General features: G+C 36.4%; 1 protein-coding gene across 3 annotated transcripts in view; it reads left to right on the top strand.

Annotated features, from left to right (window-relative positions):
• Positions 1-19,645, top strand: part of LOC145265507 (prostaglandin reductase-3-like) — a 104,718-nt gene that overhangs the window by 50,302 nt on the left and 34,771 nt on the right. For all 3 annotated transcript variants that reach the window (XM_080121408.1, XM_080121409.1, XM_080121407.1), the window contains exons 2-4: positions 683-850; positions 10,087-10,174; positions 16,321-16,416. In XM_080121408.1, coding sequence (XP_079977534.1) covers positions 714-850; positions 10,087-10,174; positions 16,321-16,416 — 321 coding nt within the window. In that variant the 5' untranslated portion in view covers positions 683-713. The remainder of the gene's footprint in view (positions 1-682; positions 851-10,086; positions 10,175-16,320; positions 16,417-19,645) is intronic.

Below are 19,645 nucleotides of genomic sequence, written 5' to 3'. Positions count from 1 at the left end.
CTCTCCTCCTCTTTCACATCCCGCCCCTACAGTAGTCGACTGGACGCAGCCCAGTAGCGACCCAAGCGACCCAGAAAAGCAGAGACACCGAAACATCAGCAGAAAAAAAAAAAAAATAAATAATAGTAATAATGATAAAGACAACATAACAGAGAACAATAAAAAAAGCTCACGCTAAAACAAGTTATAAACCAAAAAAAAATAAATAAATAAAATAAAAATAAAGACAAATAAATAAAAATTAAAATAGCAAATTTATAAACATGTTAATTACCTAATCATACCATACATAAATCCCCTACTCACATTTGCCCCGAGGCCTCACATAGCTACACAACTACGGCCCTTCATCCAACATGCTTTGAATCGATCTGTTATGCACACCATTTGAAAAGGGAAAATTTTTCCGAAATTAATAATGGAATACGTCGCATGGACTTACAAGTAAGACATTTTACCATACAACTGAATAAATATATATATAAAAAAAAAATATATATATATATGTATGTACTTATTGATTTGTAAATCGCCACTTGTTCTCGTCTCCTCTTACCAACAGCGACAATAATTCATTCCTCGCATTGTGACAGCCTTCTAAATCTCTTTTACACATTTAAATATTTTTATTTTATAGAAATTTAAGAAAAAAAAAAGAAATATCTTTTTTTTGTTTTTATAGTTGTGCTGTGTCTAGGAAAGGATAAGAAAAGATGTCATCCAAAATTCTTCCAAGTACATTCCGTAAGTTAGTGGTCACCAAACTGACCAATAACTTTAGAGAAGCTGTTGCAGTCAAAGAACTTGAAATGGTGAAACCTGGAGCTGGAGAAATTCTTATTCGAAACAGGTATGCAAAGAATCGTTTGTTGCATCTTTACAAATTTTGGGGTAGTCCTACATTCTTAGAATCTCAATGTCTATCGAAGTGCTTCTATAGAATTGATACATATTTGTATACTTTTCGTATTTTTGGTCCTCCGACAAAAGGAGAGTGAACCTGTTCGTCCGTTTGTCTGTCCGCACTTTTCTCAATAACTACGCCTTGGAATTTTTTGAAATTTTGCACAAACATTAAACATGATATGAGTAAAAAAGTAACAGAACGGATTTTCTGGGAAAACTCTGGTTGATCCCCTAGGGGTGCCTTTCGGGTCAAAATGGCTAAAATTGACACTTTTGTGCTTATTAAAAAAAAATTGATGCCGTGAATTTTTATAAAACTTTCTGAAAAGTTGTAACTAACTGATTTCTATATAATTTCGTTTGTCTATACTTCACGATAACTCTTGGGTGTGCCCCAGGGGCTCTTTTAGGGCTAATAAAAACACTCCAGTTTTGGACTGTTTTACCATATTTGTCGAAAATTTTCTGTGTATGTTTATTTACCAGTTTTGCATGGTACTGAACTCAAATTTAAATATGTTAAGGCCTTGGGGATTTGGGGGGCAAAATGAGGGGGGGGGTGCAAATGATGGACTTAGTCACTTCTTTTTTTGCATGGTGCAGAACTCAAATTTACATATGTTAAGGCCTAAAACTGCACTGTTTGTTCATTTTCGCCAGGATTTAATGTCCCATGGGAATTTTTGAACTAAATGGGTGGCGGGGGGGGGGGGGAAATGCTAAACTTAGTTATTTTTTTTATGCCTCATTCACTGTGCACTCACGGGGGACCATGCATGCTTCACTTGTTTTTTTATTATTTATTTGGAAATCATTCTAGACAAGGCATGAAGCTACTTGATGTAAGGAGCTAATAAGAAAGACAGATGATGATTGCAAAGACATGAAATGTCTGTTGACCTTAGTCTTGAAAAGATCAAGTTTAAAGGTAAGAGAAGCAGGAAGAGAGTTCCACAAGCATAATGTTCTAGGAAAGAAGCTACTGGAATATGAAGCTGTATTCCAATGAGGTATCAAAATAGTGAACTAATGAAGACCACTAGACCAATGAGTCAAACGAGCTGGAACAAAGGAAGCAGAGAATAGATCAGACAATTCTGAAGACCACATGCCATAATAATCTATAATATAAACCTTATCTGTCTGTTTAAATGTATGTATGTATGGCTCGCAAAAACTTTTGACAGAGTTGACGGATCCTGACAAGATTGGTATCATTTTGAAGCTCGACGTCTCATATGACAAATATAAAAAAATTGACCAAAAACATTAATTCTTTCACCCTAAACTCGGCCATTTCATACAAGGAGGGGGTCAATTTTTTTTTTCCGACATTTTAGCAAGTCATTGTCACCATTGAATTGACTTCGGTTAATTTGAATGCTTTTAACTTCCGGTCGCATCATGGAGACATCAGCTAAGACATCAGATTTTATTTCGGTTTTGATTCAAGCTAATGCTCCCAAGTCATATGGATATAATTTTTTTATTTTTGAAATTGCAACTTCATAATCTATATATAAAAGCGAAAATGTGTGTATGTATGTTCGCTTTTTGTGTATGTCTACAAAAGGCTTCTTTCAGAGAAGCGGTCACTCGGTTCACAACTTCTTAAAACTTTTTATATCATCTATAAATTGTAATATCTCAGAGTTAACTACGGAGCTCGCCTGTCTATTTAATTTTATTGACTTTCAAATGTTAATTATTCGACATTTCCCGCATCGGCACGCGTTACATTTGGTTTTCGGTAAAAAAAAAAGCGAAACTCGACTCTAATCACTGGCCGAAGGCCACACTGGCCTGCGCGCCCTCCGGGGCCCGGGCGACAAGATCAAAGTGTAGTATCTGTTCCGACAGATGCTGCAAGCTATGACTAGCAAAGACCAGCTATGACTAGCAAAGACCAGATGTGGGGGCAACCCCACATGCTTGACCTTTAACCAGCTCCCATTTCCCACCTCTCGGGAGCTGGTCCCCTTTTTCCCTTCCCCCTCCCTTCACTCCTCACATTAAAAATTGGCCTTGTGCCTAATTTGCTCGGTGGGGGAGCAAATAAATACCCACTGGCCGAAAGCCAGTGGTCTCTAGAGAGCTAAGTAATGTTTGGTCAATGTTGACATAGTCAGATCAGACGGTAGCTTTCATTTCGAGACGAGACGCTCCCCCTAATAAACAGGGAGTGGGTTTTTAAAAACAAACAAACCGATTTATTAACCTCATTAAAAACTGTCCCACACAAAATGCTAACTGCTGAATAGCTATCGCCGTCACATCAATCAAAAACGCGCACCTGTTTTTTTTTCATACTTTACTATTTTCCAACTGCGTGTCCTCAAAGCTTCATTTTTTTTTCATGGGCACCTGTTTTTTTTCACATTTCGGGTTTTTTTCACACACACCTACAAACACCCGGGCAATGCCGGGTACCCCTCGCTAGTCTATAATATAAACCTTATCTGTCTGTTTAAATGTATGTATGTATGGCTCGCAAAAACTTTTGAAGCTCGACGTCTCATATGACAAATATAAAAAAATTGACCAAAAACATTAATTCTTTCACCCTAAACTCGGCCATTTCATACAAGGAGGGGGTCAATTTTTTTTGCCGACATTTTAGCAAGTCATTGTCACCGTTGAATTGACTTCGGTTAATTTGAATGCTTTTAACTTCTGGTCGCATCATGGAGACATCAGCTAAGACATCAGATTTTATTTCGGTTTCGATTCAAGCTAATGCACCCAAGTCATATGGATATAATTTTTTTATTTTTGAAATCACAACTTTATAATATACTAGCGAGGGGTACTCGGCGTTGCCCGGGTGTTTGGAGGTGTGTGGGAGGGGTTTAAAAAAAAATAGTAAGTGTGAGGATTGAACCCGAACCGTTGAGGCAAAGTTGTAAATGAAAGTGTGAAAAAAAAAAAAGTGCGACGTTAACCATTGCCCCACCGCGACATGCTAACGGAAACACGTTTTAATTTATTTAATTACTTGGATTTGGCAGGTGCCCGTTTTAATGAGTTTATGAGGTCAAGTTTGACTACGGGATAGTACCTTCATTTACTGCTGAATGCTCCCCCCCCCAAGATATTATAGGAAAAAGACTAACCCACATGTGGCGAGCGACAAATGTTGAATATTTATCTTTCCGAAATCGAGCAAATTAAACAGACAGGCGAGCTTCGTTGTTAACTGTGAGATATTACGATTTATATGTGATATAAAAAGTTTTAAAAAGTTGTGAAGCGACCGACCGCTTCTCTGAAAAAAGCATTTTGTAGACATACAGAAAAAGCGAACACACATACAAACATACATACATTTTCGCTTTTATATTTATAGATAATAATCGATAGAATGTTAACTCTATAATAATATATACGAAATCTGCAAGAATTAAAAAATCATATTTAAGTGTACTTTACGACCGGGCTTTGCCCGGCGTTCGTGCTAGCTTTGATAAATACTTTTGCAGTTTTAACAAAATAAAGCTACAATAATATCAGAGTGTCTTCATTTATACTGAACATCTACAGAATGCCAACATCAATATATTACATACTAGCGAGGGGTACCCGGTGTTGCCCGGGTGTTTGTAGGTGTGTGTGAAAAAAAACGCGCATAGTAAAATGTGAAAAAAAACAGGTGCCCATTTTTTACAAGTTAAAAAAAACTGAAGCCTCGACGCGCAGTTGGAAAATAGTAAAGTGTGAAAAAAAAAACAGGTGCGCGTTTTTGACGTGACGGCGATAGCTATTCAGCAATTAGCATTTTGTGCGGGACAGTTTTTAATGAGGTCAATAAATCGGTTTGTTTGTTTTTAAAAACCCACTCCCTGTTTATTAGAGGGAGCGTCTCGTCTCGAAATGAAAGCTACCGTCTGATATGACTAAGTCGACATTGACCAAACATTACTTAGCTCTCTAGAGACCACTGGCTTTCGGCCAGTAATTAGAGTTGAGTTTCGCTTTTTTTTATACCGAAAACCGAATGTAACACGTGCCGATCGGAACATGTCGAATAATTAACGTTTGAAAATCAAAAAAATTAAATAGACAGACGAGCTCCGTAGTTAACTCTGAGATATTACAATTTATAGATGATATAAAAAGTTTTAAGAAGTTGTGAACCGAGCGAGCGCTTCTCTGAAAGAAGCCTTTTGTAGACATACACAAAAAGTGAACATACATACACACATTTTCGCTTTTATATACATAGATGAATGAGTCCCTTTTGGAATTACCACAGGTCCCACTAGTTAACTTTAATCAAATTAATTTGTATAAATTTATGTTAGTTCACTTTCTGAAGACCAATATAAAATCGTTTAGCTACAATATATTTTAGTTTGAACATGTTAATGTGGCTCTTTTGAAGCATTGTCTAGTTTATATATAAACATTATTTATAGAAGGCAGAGGTGAAACAGATGAACACAAATGAAGGAAATGAAGACATAATGGTGGAATAAACTATGTTGATTCACATTTTATTAATATAATATATATATTCATTTAAAAAAGATTTTATACTCACATTGTATTCTTACTTATGTCAGTATGGTCAGATGGAAGTTTTTAAAGTGTGATATTTCGGAATATTTCCTTTCGTCGATATGTGTCAGTTTGTGTCTATTTGTCATACTTGAAATTAGCTTCTATAACTTTCCTTATATATATATATATATATATATATATATATATATAAATTGAGAATGTGTGTATGAGGACACTTCTCAACCTATATACTCAACAAATTTTTGATCTACAGACTTGAAATTTGGTATATAGAATATTCAGATGTGTTAAAAACTTTTTAATTGGTTTTCATCCTGCAAAAAAAAAGCTGCTCAAAGGGCAGAATTGAAAAATTGGTACTTGGAGGTAATCAGATTTTTATTTGTTTCACGAACGCACATGCACGGCTGTGAAACATGCAACTTCTTTATGATAAGAATAAGTAGGTTTGAAAACACTTTGTAAAGAACGTGTCAAGCTGGTCTGATGGTTATTGTACTTGACTCACTGTCTTTAGGTTTTGGTTTCGATCTCAGCTCAAGTCAATAACTTAAAATATTGCAGCATTAAGAATTGATTATATAATGTTAAAATGAATTAAAAAAAAAATTTAATGCTGCAATATTTTAAGTTATAGATTTATTATATTTTTTTACTAGAATATGTTGTCCTTTTCTTTTTCAGTTTTTACAACTAGTCCTTTACTTTTCCATGTTTAAGCTTAACCATATTGCTTTTCATGCTTGCATTTTTATCTTGTAATCCATGATTTTTCCAGGCGTTCAATAAATTCATTTGTTCTTTGTTTAATTTCAGTCTTAATTATTAGCTCCCATAAACATAACATACACAATAACAATTTACGGCACTCGTCTGTTTTCAATAAAATTCCCCCAATTATTTCTCTTTCATACTTTCATTTTGTCTGTTTCACGTGTTACTTCTCTTTTCGCAACAGCAGTGAATTAGTAGCAACACTAGTCGCTGAAACAACATGGTTGCTATGGAAACCAGTCAGAAAAAACGTCCCTCACCTCCCTACGTCTTTTTACGATTTTGAACACCAGTAAATTCATCATAACTTTTGTTTTACTGAACGAAAATTGAAAACTTTTTTTCACAGTATAGCTGAGAAAGTGATCTATAAACTGTAACAATTATTTGAAATTTGGTCGAAAAATGAGTGAGCGGCAAAGCTTTAAAGCAGTTCTAAATTACTAAAACTGCCAATTAACTATATATATACACGGTAGTGTTTGAATATATATATATACTAGATGTCTTAAATAAGTTTCCAGACTTTTTTTGTACAGGCATTTAAAATTATTGTAGACTCTTGAAAATTTAGTATATTATACAAAGGACTTGTCCTGCCTTGATAGAGTTCAAAATAGACTTCGTAGCCTCGTAGGAGATGTCCTTTTCTCCTCCTTACAACCTCTATCTCATAGAAGAGATGTTGCGAGTTTGTCTCTGATGTATCGTTATTTTCATGGAAAGTGTTCAACTGAGCTTCAATCTATGGTCCCCCCTCGCCAAACTTTCACAAGAAACACTCGTCTAGCTGTAAACACTATCAATAATTTCCCCCACTCTTTATCTGTGCCTAAACCTAAACATAGATTCCATGAACAAAGCTTCTTTCTTAGAACTGCACGCCTGTGGAATTGTCTTCCGTTTTCCTGCTTTCCGGCTGACTACAATATGGTTGTGTTCAAGTCTAAGGTAAATAAGTTCTTGATGAGCCGTTCCATATAAGTTATTAAATTTACCAAATTTTCATTATTAATGATTACTATATTGACCAACTTCTACTGTACACTCTTTAACCCTTATCCTTGAGTGGCCTCTGGGCCTTGATAATGTGGTGATGCCTTTGTAAAAAAAAAAAAAAAAAAAAAAAAAAAAAAATACACATCTTATGAGATGACTGACAAATTTTTATGATTTCCTATTCCAATAAACAGCTACAATAAGAATTGGAATACATCCTGCTAACACGTGATTGTCACAGCTAGTGAATTTCAAAAATGCAATCTTGACACGAGGACACTTTAGAATAACGATAGGCAATAAAATTCTGTTTTAAACTTAAAAATGCTACAGGAATTTATGAAATACTTCAGTATTTATGGAATACTTCAGTATTTATGGAATACTTCAGACTGCTTTTGGACATGAATCAAACATCAGTTTTTGAATGGCATAAGAGATTCAAGGAAGGCAGGGAGTCTGTGAGGGATGATGAGAAGTGTGGGAGGAGTAAAGAAGTCAGAACACCGCACAATTTTCAAGGAACTGAAGATGCGGAAGATTTGCTTAGATTAGAAGATCAAAAATAAAGACGTTGTCATAACAGAAGGGAGATGGTTAAACTGATCAATTCAGATTTCACAGTTCTTGATGCTCTGGTGACCTGTGATGAAAACTGGATCTACTGCTATGACCCAGAGACCAAGTGTTTTTATTTTATTGCTAAATATTGCTTTTTTTGTTGCTAAATATTGCTTTTTTTGTTGCTAATATTATTTTTTTTTGTTGCTAATATTGTTTTTTTTTGTTGCTAAATATTGTTTTTTTTTGTTGCTAAATATTGTTTTTTTTTGTTGCTTAATATTGTTTTTTTTGTTGCTAAATATTTTTTTTTGTTTTTGTTGCTAAATATTGTTTTTTTTGTTGCTAAATATTGTTTTTTTTGTTGCTTAATATTGTTTTTGTTGCTAAATAGTTTTTTGTTTTTGTTGCTAAATATTGTTTTTTTTGTTGCTAAATATTTTTTTATTGCTAAATATTGTTTTTGTTGCTAAATATTGTTTTTTTTGTTGCTAAATAGTTTTTTTTGTTGCTTAATATTGTTTTTTTGCTTCTAAAAATTGTTTTTTTTGTTTCTAAATATTGTTTTTTTTTGTTGCTAAATATTGTTTTTTTTTTTTTTTTGTTAAAGGCTTTTTTGTTGCTAAAAATTGCTTTAATTAAAATTTTAATGAAATTTAATGAAGACAAATTGCTGCATAGTATCTTGATTCCCAAGGGTTATATATTGCGATTAGGATATGAAATGAATACTTATTTGATAGAAATGAAGAAAATGATAGAAATGAAGACTTATTTGCTCAGATTATCAGTTCTATTCTGCATGGAACTGGACACATCTCATGGAGATTCTCTATTTTTTGCTGATACTTTAGATATAAATAATTATTGCAAAAGTATGTGTTTTTATCATCTTCAGTACATATTGAGAGAGACAGACAGACAGACAGACAGACAGAGAATTCATAGGACAAAATTTAATTTTTTTGCTGATTTAGATATAAATAATTATTGCAAAAGTATGTGTTTTTATCATCTTCAGTACATATTGAGAGAGACAGACAGACAGACAGACAGACAGACAGAGAATTCATAGGACAAAATTTAATTTTTTTGCTGATTTAGATATAAATAATTATTGCAAAAGTATGTGTTTTTATCATCTTCAGTACATATTGAGAGAGACAGACAGACAGAGAGAATTCATAGGACAAAATTTAATGTCAGTTTTTCTCTTCCAATAAATTCTGCTCGTCGATTACATAGTCTTTCACTTCCGCTTCCTGTTCTCATGCATGTTATTTCTGAACTTATGTCCTCCATGACTACTTATTCCATATCTGTCTTAATCAAGGCCACCTTTTATATATAACAAAGTGATAAATCGAATGTGATGAATTTTGGTTTATTTAAAAAAATTTTTTTTTCATTAAAATATTTACTTGATAAAAATTGACTAAATCATTAAATTGGTGTTTTCGTTATCATGAAAGAAAAAGAGAGGAAGATTAATGTTTATGCCAGTACTACTCTTTATGTATGACCAATTTAGGCACGACAAATGTATGACAAATTTAGGCACGATAAATGTATGACAAACCATGATGACTGCTCCTGCCGCGTCTCTGTGCGACTTAGGAATTTCATTCGAGCAATCCGTGACAATGGGCAATATATATATATATATATATATATATATATATATATATATATATGATGATGATGATGATTTTGCAACATCTTGTCAGACGAGTGCCACTCCCTCAGACATTTAAAATCCATGATTCCAAATGTCTGAGGGAGTATCTATACAAATATGATGTTACAGAGTCTTAGCTTTGTACGACAGCTAAGTCTCTCTCTCGGTTCAAAATGTTGAGATCCAGCAACAAGCAAGAGCAAGATAGCTAGCAACAAATTAAACTGCAGACCAGCTTAATGCAGGTACTGGTCTTCCGCTTTATGGTTTTTTAAATTAGAGATTTGCTTCTAGAAAGGTTGCCTTCATCACGGCTTATGGGAGCTCTCTCTACCCCAATACACATATACAGACACACAAATATACACGGTGCTAGTTGGCCGTTGGCCCAGAAAAAGAGTTCATTCGCTCTTTGCAAGCAATCTTGGCATGTAAACAACAAAACAATATTTAGCCACTAAAACCTCAAAAGATATTTGCCAAAAACTAAATTCTCGATTTTTTAATCTGAGAAAAGAAAATAAGAAAAAAATTGATTTAAATTTAGACGGACGAGCATGTTTTTTTTTGTTTTTTGTTTTTGCATTAAGATTTTTTATAAAAAAGCTAATAGTAAAACCCATGTTTATGTTTTTATTTTTTTGTAGGTTTGTCGGTATCAATGCTTCAGATGTCAATTTTTCAGCAGGAGCATATGATCCAACGAAAAAGCCTCCTTTTGACTGTGGATTTGAGGTAAATAAAAATAAAAAATTAATTTTTTCTTTTTCTTCGTCATGATGATGATGCTGATTATCATCATTATAATCATCAATTGGTTGGTTGTCCATTGGATCCGATGATAATGTTTTGTTTTGTATCTCATCTATGAATATGGAGGTGGCTCTGCAACTCCAGCCTAGAGGTACAAAGTCTTGAACAGTGGGGACATCGAAAGTCAGTTGTGATCACTACTGAGGCTGCTCTGCAGTGTCTCTCTCTGGCAGCAGTGAATTTCTGGCATCGAGCGTCTTCAAAATTGGGTGCGGCTCTATGAACTGAGCCTCGTTATTTTAGTCTGTCCATGGCATAACCCTCCAGATCTTTCGGTTTGATGCAGCACCACTGGAGATTGGCTTTGACTGTACCCTTATACTACAGTTTTGGTTGACCTTGGTTTTGTTTGCCAGCCTGGAGCTCCCCGTTCATCAGGAGTCTCAGCATCCGACACTCTTCCATGCGAATCACGTGTCCAACTCATTGAAGTTGGCTTGATGATGGTGGCCTCTATGCTGGTGGACTTTGCTTAGCCAAGGACCTCCATATCGGTGATGTGGTCCTGCCACCTGATTCCCAGAATGGAGCGGAAAGCTCGCATATGGAAAAGCTCCAGTTTCTTGATATGCCTCACAGCCACAGAGAAGAGAGGGAAGAACCACGGCATTGTAGACCTTCAGTTTTGTAAATAGGCAGATATTGTGTCCATTGAGCACTCGATTGTAGAGTCTGCTCAGTGCTTGACTTGCCATCTGGATTCTAGTGTTAATTTCTCTGTCCAAGAAATCATCACAGGATATGGTGTTCCTCATATATTTGCAATGTTCCACATTGGCAAGTGATATGTTGTCAATGGTAATGGTAGGAGGAGAGGAGTGGGAGTATGGTGGAGCACCTCAGTCTTTCTAAGACTGATTGTCTTGACCAAAGCCAAAGAGCTTGGATGCTTCAGAGAAGCGGTCCAACATCCGCTGCAGGTCTTGTTCTTGTGGGCCACTAATGCGCAATCGTCAGCAAAGAAAACCTTGTGGAGGAGAGTTTTCAGACTCCACGTCTTTGCTGTTAGTCGATGCAGGTTGCAGAGAAATCTGTCCAAGCAGTAACAAATGTAGGCCCCCTTCTTCAGATCTTGGACAGCATGGGACAACATACAAATGAAAACTATATTGAAGAGGACTGCGGCTAGTATGCAGCCCTGCTTCATGCCATTGCTGATCTCAAAAGCATTGATCACATTGCCATTGGAGAAAACCTGATCAGTTGTGGAATGGCCTGATCATGAACACACACTTTGGAGGACTCCCAGACAGTGAGCTGAATATCATGAAAGGCCCCAAGATCATCGGGGCCTTGTAGATCTCAGCAGAGATTGGTGAATCACCTTCTTGATCTCCTCGATGGTAGGGGGTTTTGCAAGTGAATCTTGTATGGGCTGTTGGGGGATCTGATTCAGGGGATTTGAGTCAGCTAATGAGGGTCAGTTCAGCAGACTGGTGAAGTGTTCCTGCCAGTGCTTGGTGAGACCCTCCTGGTCCTTGATAAGTGTTTTCCATCTGACGATAGTAGTGGGGCACTACCAGAGATAGAGGATTTGAAAAGTTTTCAGTGAGCTGAAAAATTTATTGGTATTGTGAGTGTTAGCATAGTGTTGGACTTCAGCTAATTTGTCCCTCCACTACTGGTCTGCGTTGCTCGGAGATCAGTCTGGACTTTGGCCTGGAGGGCCTTGAACTTCTCGCATTTGGAGACAGAGGATGGGTCATTCAGTCACTCTATGTAAGACTTGTTCTTGACATGTATTGCTTTTTAAATTTTTTTTTTCATCATTCTCATCGAACCACTCTGCGTAGGTTCTGGTCTTCGCTTCAAGGACTTCCTTCAGTCTCGCTGACTGTTTCCTTGAAAGAAGTTTCTCTGTGCTGCCTTTGGTGATCACACGATCTTGGAGCTTCTGATCTAGCACTTGCTGGAATCGTGCCCAGTAGGATGGATCCTTTAGCCTGGCGACATTATATGAGACCCTGATAGTCTTGGGGCAATTTCCATGGAGCGGTGCAATGTACAGCGCCGATACAGCCTTGACCAATCTGCAGTCAGGCCAGCATGGCATGGGTTACACGGACATCATTGATGTCTCAGTGGATGATGAAGTCAGTCATGTGCCAGTACTTGTCTGCCATCCTGAACAAGGTGTTGGTGATGCAAAGGCTGTGCCCTGTACAATTGCTAAGGAGGAGCAGGCTGTTGTTATTGATCTTGCCTACTCCGTGTCTGCCCAGAATGCTTTCCCAGCTGCTGTAGACTCTTCCTAGTCTTGCATGAAAGTCTCCAAGGATGACTAGTTTGTCGCTAAGCGGGGGTTGACCTGATGACTTGGTCAAACTGTGCATAAAATTGCTCCTTGGCATCATCTGGGCTTGTAAGTGTAGGGGTATAAGTACTGATGATTCTTATGTATCTGGTCTTGCTGAGAGGGATGCGCAGTTTCATGAGGCACTCATTGATTCCAACTGGTAGTGCAGGCACGCTCCTCAACAAAGTTGTCCTAATGGCAAACCCAACACCATGTATCCAGTCTTCTGCTTGTGGTTTTCCTCTCCAGAAGGTGTAACCACCTCCCTCTTCTTTCAGGGATCCCTTGTCCACAAACCAGGTTTTGCTGAGTACGATTATATCTACCTGGTGACACTGGTTCTCCTTTGCAACAAGCACTGTTCTTCTTTCAGGTATTGAAGTAATAGTTTTATCCAGTAAGGTTCAGACATTCCATGTCCCAAGGATAATCCTTTTCTGTTTCATTTTTTGCGTTGTTTTTCGACTGCTATGAGGATAAGTCCATCAACTATGATAAGCTGACCAGACACTAGAAGGGCAAGCATTTGGCTGGGGTACTTTTTCTAACCCCTCCCTCGTGCTAGGTTGGGCAGTGCTGTCCTAGAGAGGCTGCCCAGTAGCCTATAGGTAATGCTGAACTCTTCTGTTGTCCTTGGATTCAGGAAGTAGAGCAACCATTTGCTCATGGACTGCCTACGTACAGGTTTGTGACTGCAACTGCCAGTGTTCACCTACACCTGTTGATTTCACCATGTTTGCATCGCTGCAGGATTTGAAGGGTGTGTGTAGACAGATCGGTGATCGATGATGAGCTGCAAAACTGACCTGTGCATTAAGGTTTTATTGTGAGAAGACCTGTGCACAGGGGCAATCCCACTCTCTCGACCTGGAAAGTCTTGATCCAGTAGTACGGAGAATCATTAAGACGGAGACTGCCAGGCTGTAGTGGATGACTAGGACTTCTTTGGGTACCACATCCTGCTCAAAGTGCTCCAATGACACTTGCTACCACTGCCTTCACAACCGTTGGATCTTCAGGTGAGTTCTTCCGCTTATTCTAACGCAGTAGGGCTGACACAGCCTGATTCTAACTCTTTTTGAGACCTGTTGATTACCCTAACCTGGTTTAGCAAGCTTGTGGCCACTGTTGCATGTGACAGCTACGGGGAGCCACAGGCGAGAGCTGAGTGTCAGGTGAGGCCCAGTGGCAGACAAACTGTCCAAAGAAAAGAACATAGCGAGCCCCCTTACCAAAGGTACTAACCACTCCCTGAACAACCCAAATACCCCAAAATCATGATTATTATCATCATCACCATCACCATGATGAGGATTATTATAATCACCATTATAACCCCTACAGGCCGGCTCAGATGCACAGACTTAGGTGAGAGGTGCAACTGATGCCTGTCCCTGTGGCATCACCTGTGTTTCCGTCTAGAGGCCGAATTCATCCCCGTCGCTGTGGTCTGCTCACTTGTTTCCAACTTGGATCCGGCTTCCAAACTGTCAACAGGGCTGGTCTGAAGAATACACTGCACTCAGCAACGGCGTTTTCAAAACAAAGAAAAGAAGTCAAAGATTAGCATAGAATAATTATTGCTTTCAACTTTACGAATAGCATATACACGACTGCCTTAGTTACTTCTACAGATCTGGGGCTGGTGTTTTTTTAACAAAGTTCTTTGTTTTTCTATCGTCAGTACATGGGGAAGAAAAAGTTCACAGAGACGCATGTTATTGGGAGGAGGGTGTCGCCCAAGATGCGTGGCAAAGTGTCTGTCTTCAGATGTCTTCACTTAACATTATATCAGTATCGGTTGGTTGCAACCCCGCCCCTCCCAATACATCCTCAAGTGGCTGTCAACCAATCAGTGATCGCACTTTTGTTTCAGTAACGTCCCATTCCCTAAGGGTGGGAAGGAAGGTTCAAGCATTTCCCACTGAACTCTAAATGCCCAGACGCAGAAGAAAGCAAAAGAAATAAAAAAGAACGACCTTTAAAATTATCCAAGAGAAAAGGGTGTTCGGTTTTAATGAACCTCATCGCTCACTGCTCCCTCTTGTCAGTGATCCCAGACTAAATTACCACGTCAGTAAGGACAGGTTATCACGGTCAATTACCACTCAAGGGGTCCCCTTGACCTGTTTCCTTGGTGGTCATCTAACAACAGATAATTATTATTTCCGTCAAAGCAACAAACACCAGGTCCTGTGGATCAGCGACTTTTATGGCCTCACTGTCAGCTGTCACATAACATTTCCCCCCTCCTTCGTCAAGCAGCATTCAGGGTTAATTTCCCCCAAACTAACCACTTGACAGAATGTTATTATCTCTTCCTTGGAGGTTTGTTAATTAACACAAGTGCCAAGCTTTCTCTGCTTGGGAATTATTTTTATGACTCATTTCAGGCCTAGATACCCTTTGACTATCCATTCTGGTGGGGGTGGTGGTGGTGGTGAGATAATTTTGATTATCTGTCAAAAACACTTTCCTCCTTTCCGTCATCACCATCATCATCATCTTCATTAGATTCAACTGTGCGAAATCTGAATTCGTGTCAATGGGATCACCCAGGAGACTGCTCCGCAACAAGCAAGTCAACCTGGTGTTGTCCGGTTCCCATCGGGTCACACCATCATCAAAATCATGATCGTCATCATGGGCTAAATATCTGTTTTACATGCTGGCATATGTGGAACCGCTTTTAAAAATTGACTTCTAAAGTAACCTATCACTGGTAAAGTCTTTATTTATCTCTTGTTTTCTCCAAATATTCTTATCATATTATAGTCTTCCTTTGCCTTCCCCTTGTTGTATTACCTCCTTTCCAAGAGGAGGTTTAATATTTCATATTTTACAACCAAATGAAATGTATGTTTACTCTCAAATGCAATTCAACAAATCATAACAGTACACAAAAAAAAAATGAAATAAAATTAACAACAACAAAAAAAAAACAGCAACTACTTATTTGCAAAATGTACACCTAAAAAAAATAATTTTTATACAAAACCTATGTGTGATTTGAGCATAAAATTCCTGGATACTGTTGGGTGGCAAAGAAACAATAATTATGATTTGTCTTTGTTTTACAAAAAAATAATAATTGTGGTTTGTCTTTGTTTTACAAAAAAATAATAATTGTGATTTGTTTTTGTTTTACAAAAAAACAATAATTATTATTTGTCTTTGTTTTACAAAAAAATAATAATTATGATTTGTCTTTGTTTTACAAAAAAATAATAATTATGATTTGTCTTTGTTTTACAAAAAAATAATAATTATGATTTGTCTGTTTTACAAAAAAATAATAATTATGATTTGTCTTTGTTTTACAAAAAAACAATAATTATGATTTGTCTTTGTTTTACAAAAAAATAATAATTATGATTTGTCTTTGTTTTACAAAAAAACAATAATTATGATTTGTCTTTGTTTTACAAAAAAAATAATAATTATGATTTGTCTTTGTTTTACAAAAAAACAATAATTATGATTTGTCTTTTGTTTTACAAAAAAAAAAAAATAATTATGGTCTGTCTTTGTTTTACAAAAAAAATTAAGAAAATACTTATTTTATGATGTTCCCAATTATTGATTCTAGTTGCTTGACTGACAGACCTTTTGTATGTATTGCCTTACAATCGACACAAAGTGGCAATTGAAAAATTGAAAGTCTATTATAGAAATTTCCAAGATTTATGTAACAACAATTTAAAACTATTTGTCTATTTTTTTGCCTTTCTTTCTTTACTTAATATTTTTCTTAAAAAATTTTTTTTTCCAGGGTCTTGGAGAAGTCGTTGCTGTGGGAGAGGATGCTAAGTTGCCTGTGGGTCAGACTGTTATGTACATGGTTTTTAAAGCATTCTCGGAGTATTTGGTAATTTATTTTAATCGATTTGTTTTCTTTTAATTTATTTACAACTAGTTGGGCTCCTAGTGTTGCCCAGGTTAAAAGTGTAACATATTTAAAGTTTGTAATTTTTTTAGATGATTTAGAAAAAATAGTCATACCTTTACCCTAAACTGGCACAACTTTCGTCTGGGGGAGGGGGGGCGATTTTCTAACCAGATTATGTACTAACTAAAGGCAAATAGCACTCAAGATGAGAACATTAAGACAAGTAATGTAACATATTTGTATCAAAACTTCTATCTTTCTACCTCTCTCTATCTTTCTCTCTATCTTCCTTCCTCTCCCCAACTCCTCTAACTTCTTTGCCCAGCCCATTCCTCTCACTGGACATACACACAAACAACTCGTTTTTATAGATTCCTTGAAGAATGAGTCAGAATAAGCCAATTAACTTATTGATAAACAGAAATCATAATATGGCTAGAAAATCCCCCCCCCTCTGACCGGACAAAAGTTATTCCAGTTTAGAGTACAGTAAAAGTATGAATACTTTTCCTAAATCTTTGGTGCTTTTCATCTGGGGCAACTTTGTAGTTATTTGCTTTGTTGTTTTTTACTTTTAGCTAGATATACAAACATACACATATGCATACAGACAACTGTCCTTGCTATTATAGATCATACAGAAAAAGGCTGTTTATTTTTTTTTTCTTAATAGAATGTCCAATTGTATGAGAGGCCTCCATTCAACCTTGAGAAAGAATAGATACCTCCTGTAACAGTGTCTGTATCGAGAGTCTATAAAAAAGCAAGAGTTGCTCAATCTCCAATAGCGCTGCTTCTGAATCAGCATCACTTGAGTCCATTGGCAAGAAGAATTCGAGAACAACCAGAAATAATGCCAGAATAAAGTAGAAAAAGAGTAGTGTAATTTCAGACTTTTTGTTCCCCCTCCCTGGACTAGTTGCCCCACTAAATTCAAGCAAAGAATTTAAAATATTGATCGTTAATCCATAGATTTTCTATTGGAATCATTCACGTTACTTTTCCATTTTTATTCTTCCATTTTCAAATTGCTTCTCTGAATATTTGCATGCTGGAAAAATGGTGGGATCTTTCTATCGATCCAGTAGATATCTCACTGCTGATGAAATTCTCTATCTATATAAGAGCCAGGTACGTCCAAGGATGGAGTACTGTTGCCACATCTGGGCAGGAGCTGCTAGAAAGGACTTGGCCTGCCTTGATAGAGTTCAAAATAGACTTCGTAGCCTCGTAGGAGATGTCCTTTTCTCTTCCTTGCAACCTCTATCTCACAGAAGAGATGTTGCGAGTTTGTCTCTGATGTATCGTTATTTTCATGGAAAGTGTTCGACTGAGCTTCAATCTATGGTCCCCCATCGCAAAACTTTCACAAGAAACACTCGTCTAGCTGTAAACACTATCAATAATTCCCCCCACTCTTTATCTGTGCCTAAACCTAAACGTAGATTCCATGAACAAAGCTTTTTTATTAGAACTGCACGCCTGTGGAATTGTCTTCCGTTTTCCTGCTTTCCGGCTGACTAGAATATGGTTGTCTTCAAGTCTAACGTAAATAAGTTCTTGATGAGCCGTTCCATATAAGTTATCAGATTTAACAAATTTTCATTACTAATGATTATTATATTGTCCAATTTCTACTGTACACTCTTTAACCCTTATCCTTGAGTGGCCTCTTGGCCTTGATAATGAGTTGATACCTATGAAAAAAAAAAAAAAAGAAAAAGTCCAATGTGAACAAGTTCTAATTGAATCGTCCCCCTAAGTAATCCAAGTTTCAAAATTCCCACTGTTTACTATGCTAAAATCACAATGACTAATGTATACCTATTAACCCTTATCCTCGAGTGGCCTCTGGGCCTTGATAAGTGGTGACACCCTTGTAAAAAAAAAAAAAAAAAAAAAAAAAAAAAATGTTTTTGAAACTTTCCTAGATACTTTTTCCTTTAAAAAATGTTAAAAAAAAAGATATTAGAAAATGATTTTGTTTGAGATTTTTCAAATTTATCTTAAATAGTAATTTGTTATTTTATTGTTTTTTTTTCTCCTTCTGATGAGAAGAGTTTATCTTTGAAAACTCATGGATTAAGGGCCTGTTTATTCATATTTTTTGCTTTGCTTGAACATTGAATGATTTGATAAATTTTGTAAATTTTCCAATTTTTATTTTTCATCATTTCAACATTTCTCATATTAATGCTTTACCCACAATATTGAGCATCTCATTATCATGATAGGGTCCAATATAAAACATTATCTTTATATTATTCTAATTTATATATTATATATAATCTTGTGCTAATTGATACTGGCCCAGAGGTAACGTCCTAGCCATTGGAGTCAAAGGTGACTTTATAACTGGGTTCATATTTCTGGACCAGCAGTAATTATCATTTCTTGCACTGATGATAGTGAAAGCATGGAACATACACACACACGTACATGTACATATATAAATCTCACACATATAAAATAAGCATACTTATGTACACATGAGAAGCCACCCCCACAATATGTATATATATTTAGGTAGCATTTTTTCTCTTAAGCGTATTTTATTAAATAAAATACTTTTTTTTTTTTTTTTTTACATTTTACATGGTAGTCACCACTTATCAAGGCCCGGAAGCCACTCTGGGATAAGAGTTATTGCGTGTATAGTAATCAATGGGATAATATTATAGTAATTGTTAGTAATGGAGATTTGATAAACTGTCTTAGTTAAGGAGACGTTTTTTTTTTTTTTTTTACATAGGCATCACCACTTATCAAGACCAAGAGGCCACTCGAGGATAAGGATTAAAGAGTGTACAGTAGAAATTTGGAAAATATAGTAATCGTTAGTAATGGAGATTCAATAAATTTGTTAACTTATATGGAACGGCTCATCAAAAACTTGTTTACGTTAGACTTGAAGACAACCATATTGTAGTCAGCTGGAAAGCAGAAAAACGGAAGACAATTCCATAGGCGTGCAGTTTTAAGAAAAAAGCTTTGTTCATGGAATCTACGTTTAGCTGTAGGCACAGATAAAGAGTGGGGGAAATTAGTGATAGTGTTTTCTACTAGACGGGTGTTTCTTGTGAAAGTTTGGCGAGGGGGGATCATAGAATGGAGCATAGTCGAACACTTTCCATGAAAATAACAGCTGAGCACTTGCGATGAAAATAACGATAAAGCAGAGACAAACTCGCAACATCTCTTCTGTGAG

Source organism: Euprymna scolopes, chromosome 40 (assembly GCF_053919585.1).
Source record: "Euprymna scolopes isolate OS-2025 chromosome 40, ASM5391958v1, whole genome shotgun sequence".
Classification (NCBI taxonomy): Eukaryota; Metazoa; Mollusca; class Cephalopoda; order Sepiida; family Sepiolidae; genus Euprymna; species Euprymna scolopes.
This window is presented reverse-complemented; position numbering and strand designations above follow the sequence as displayed.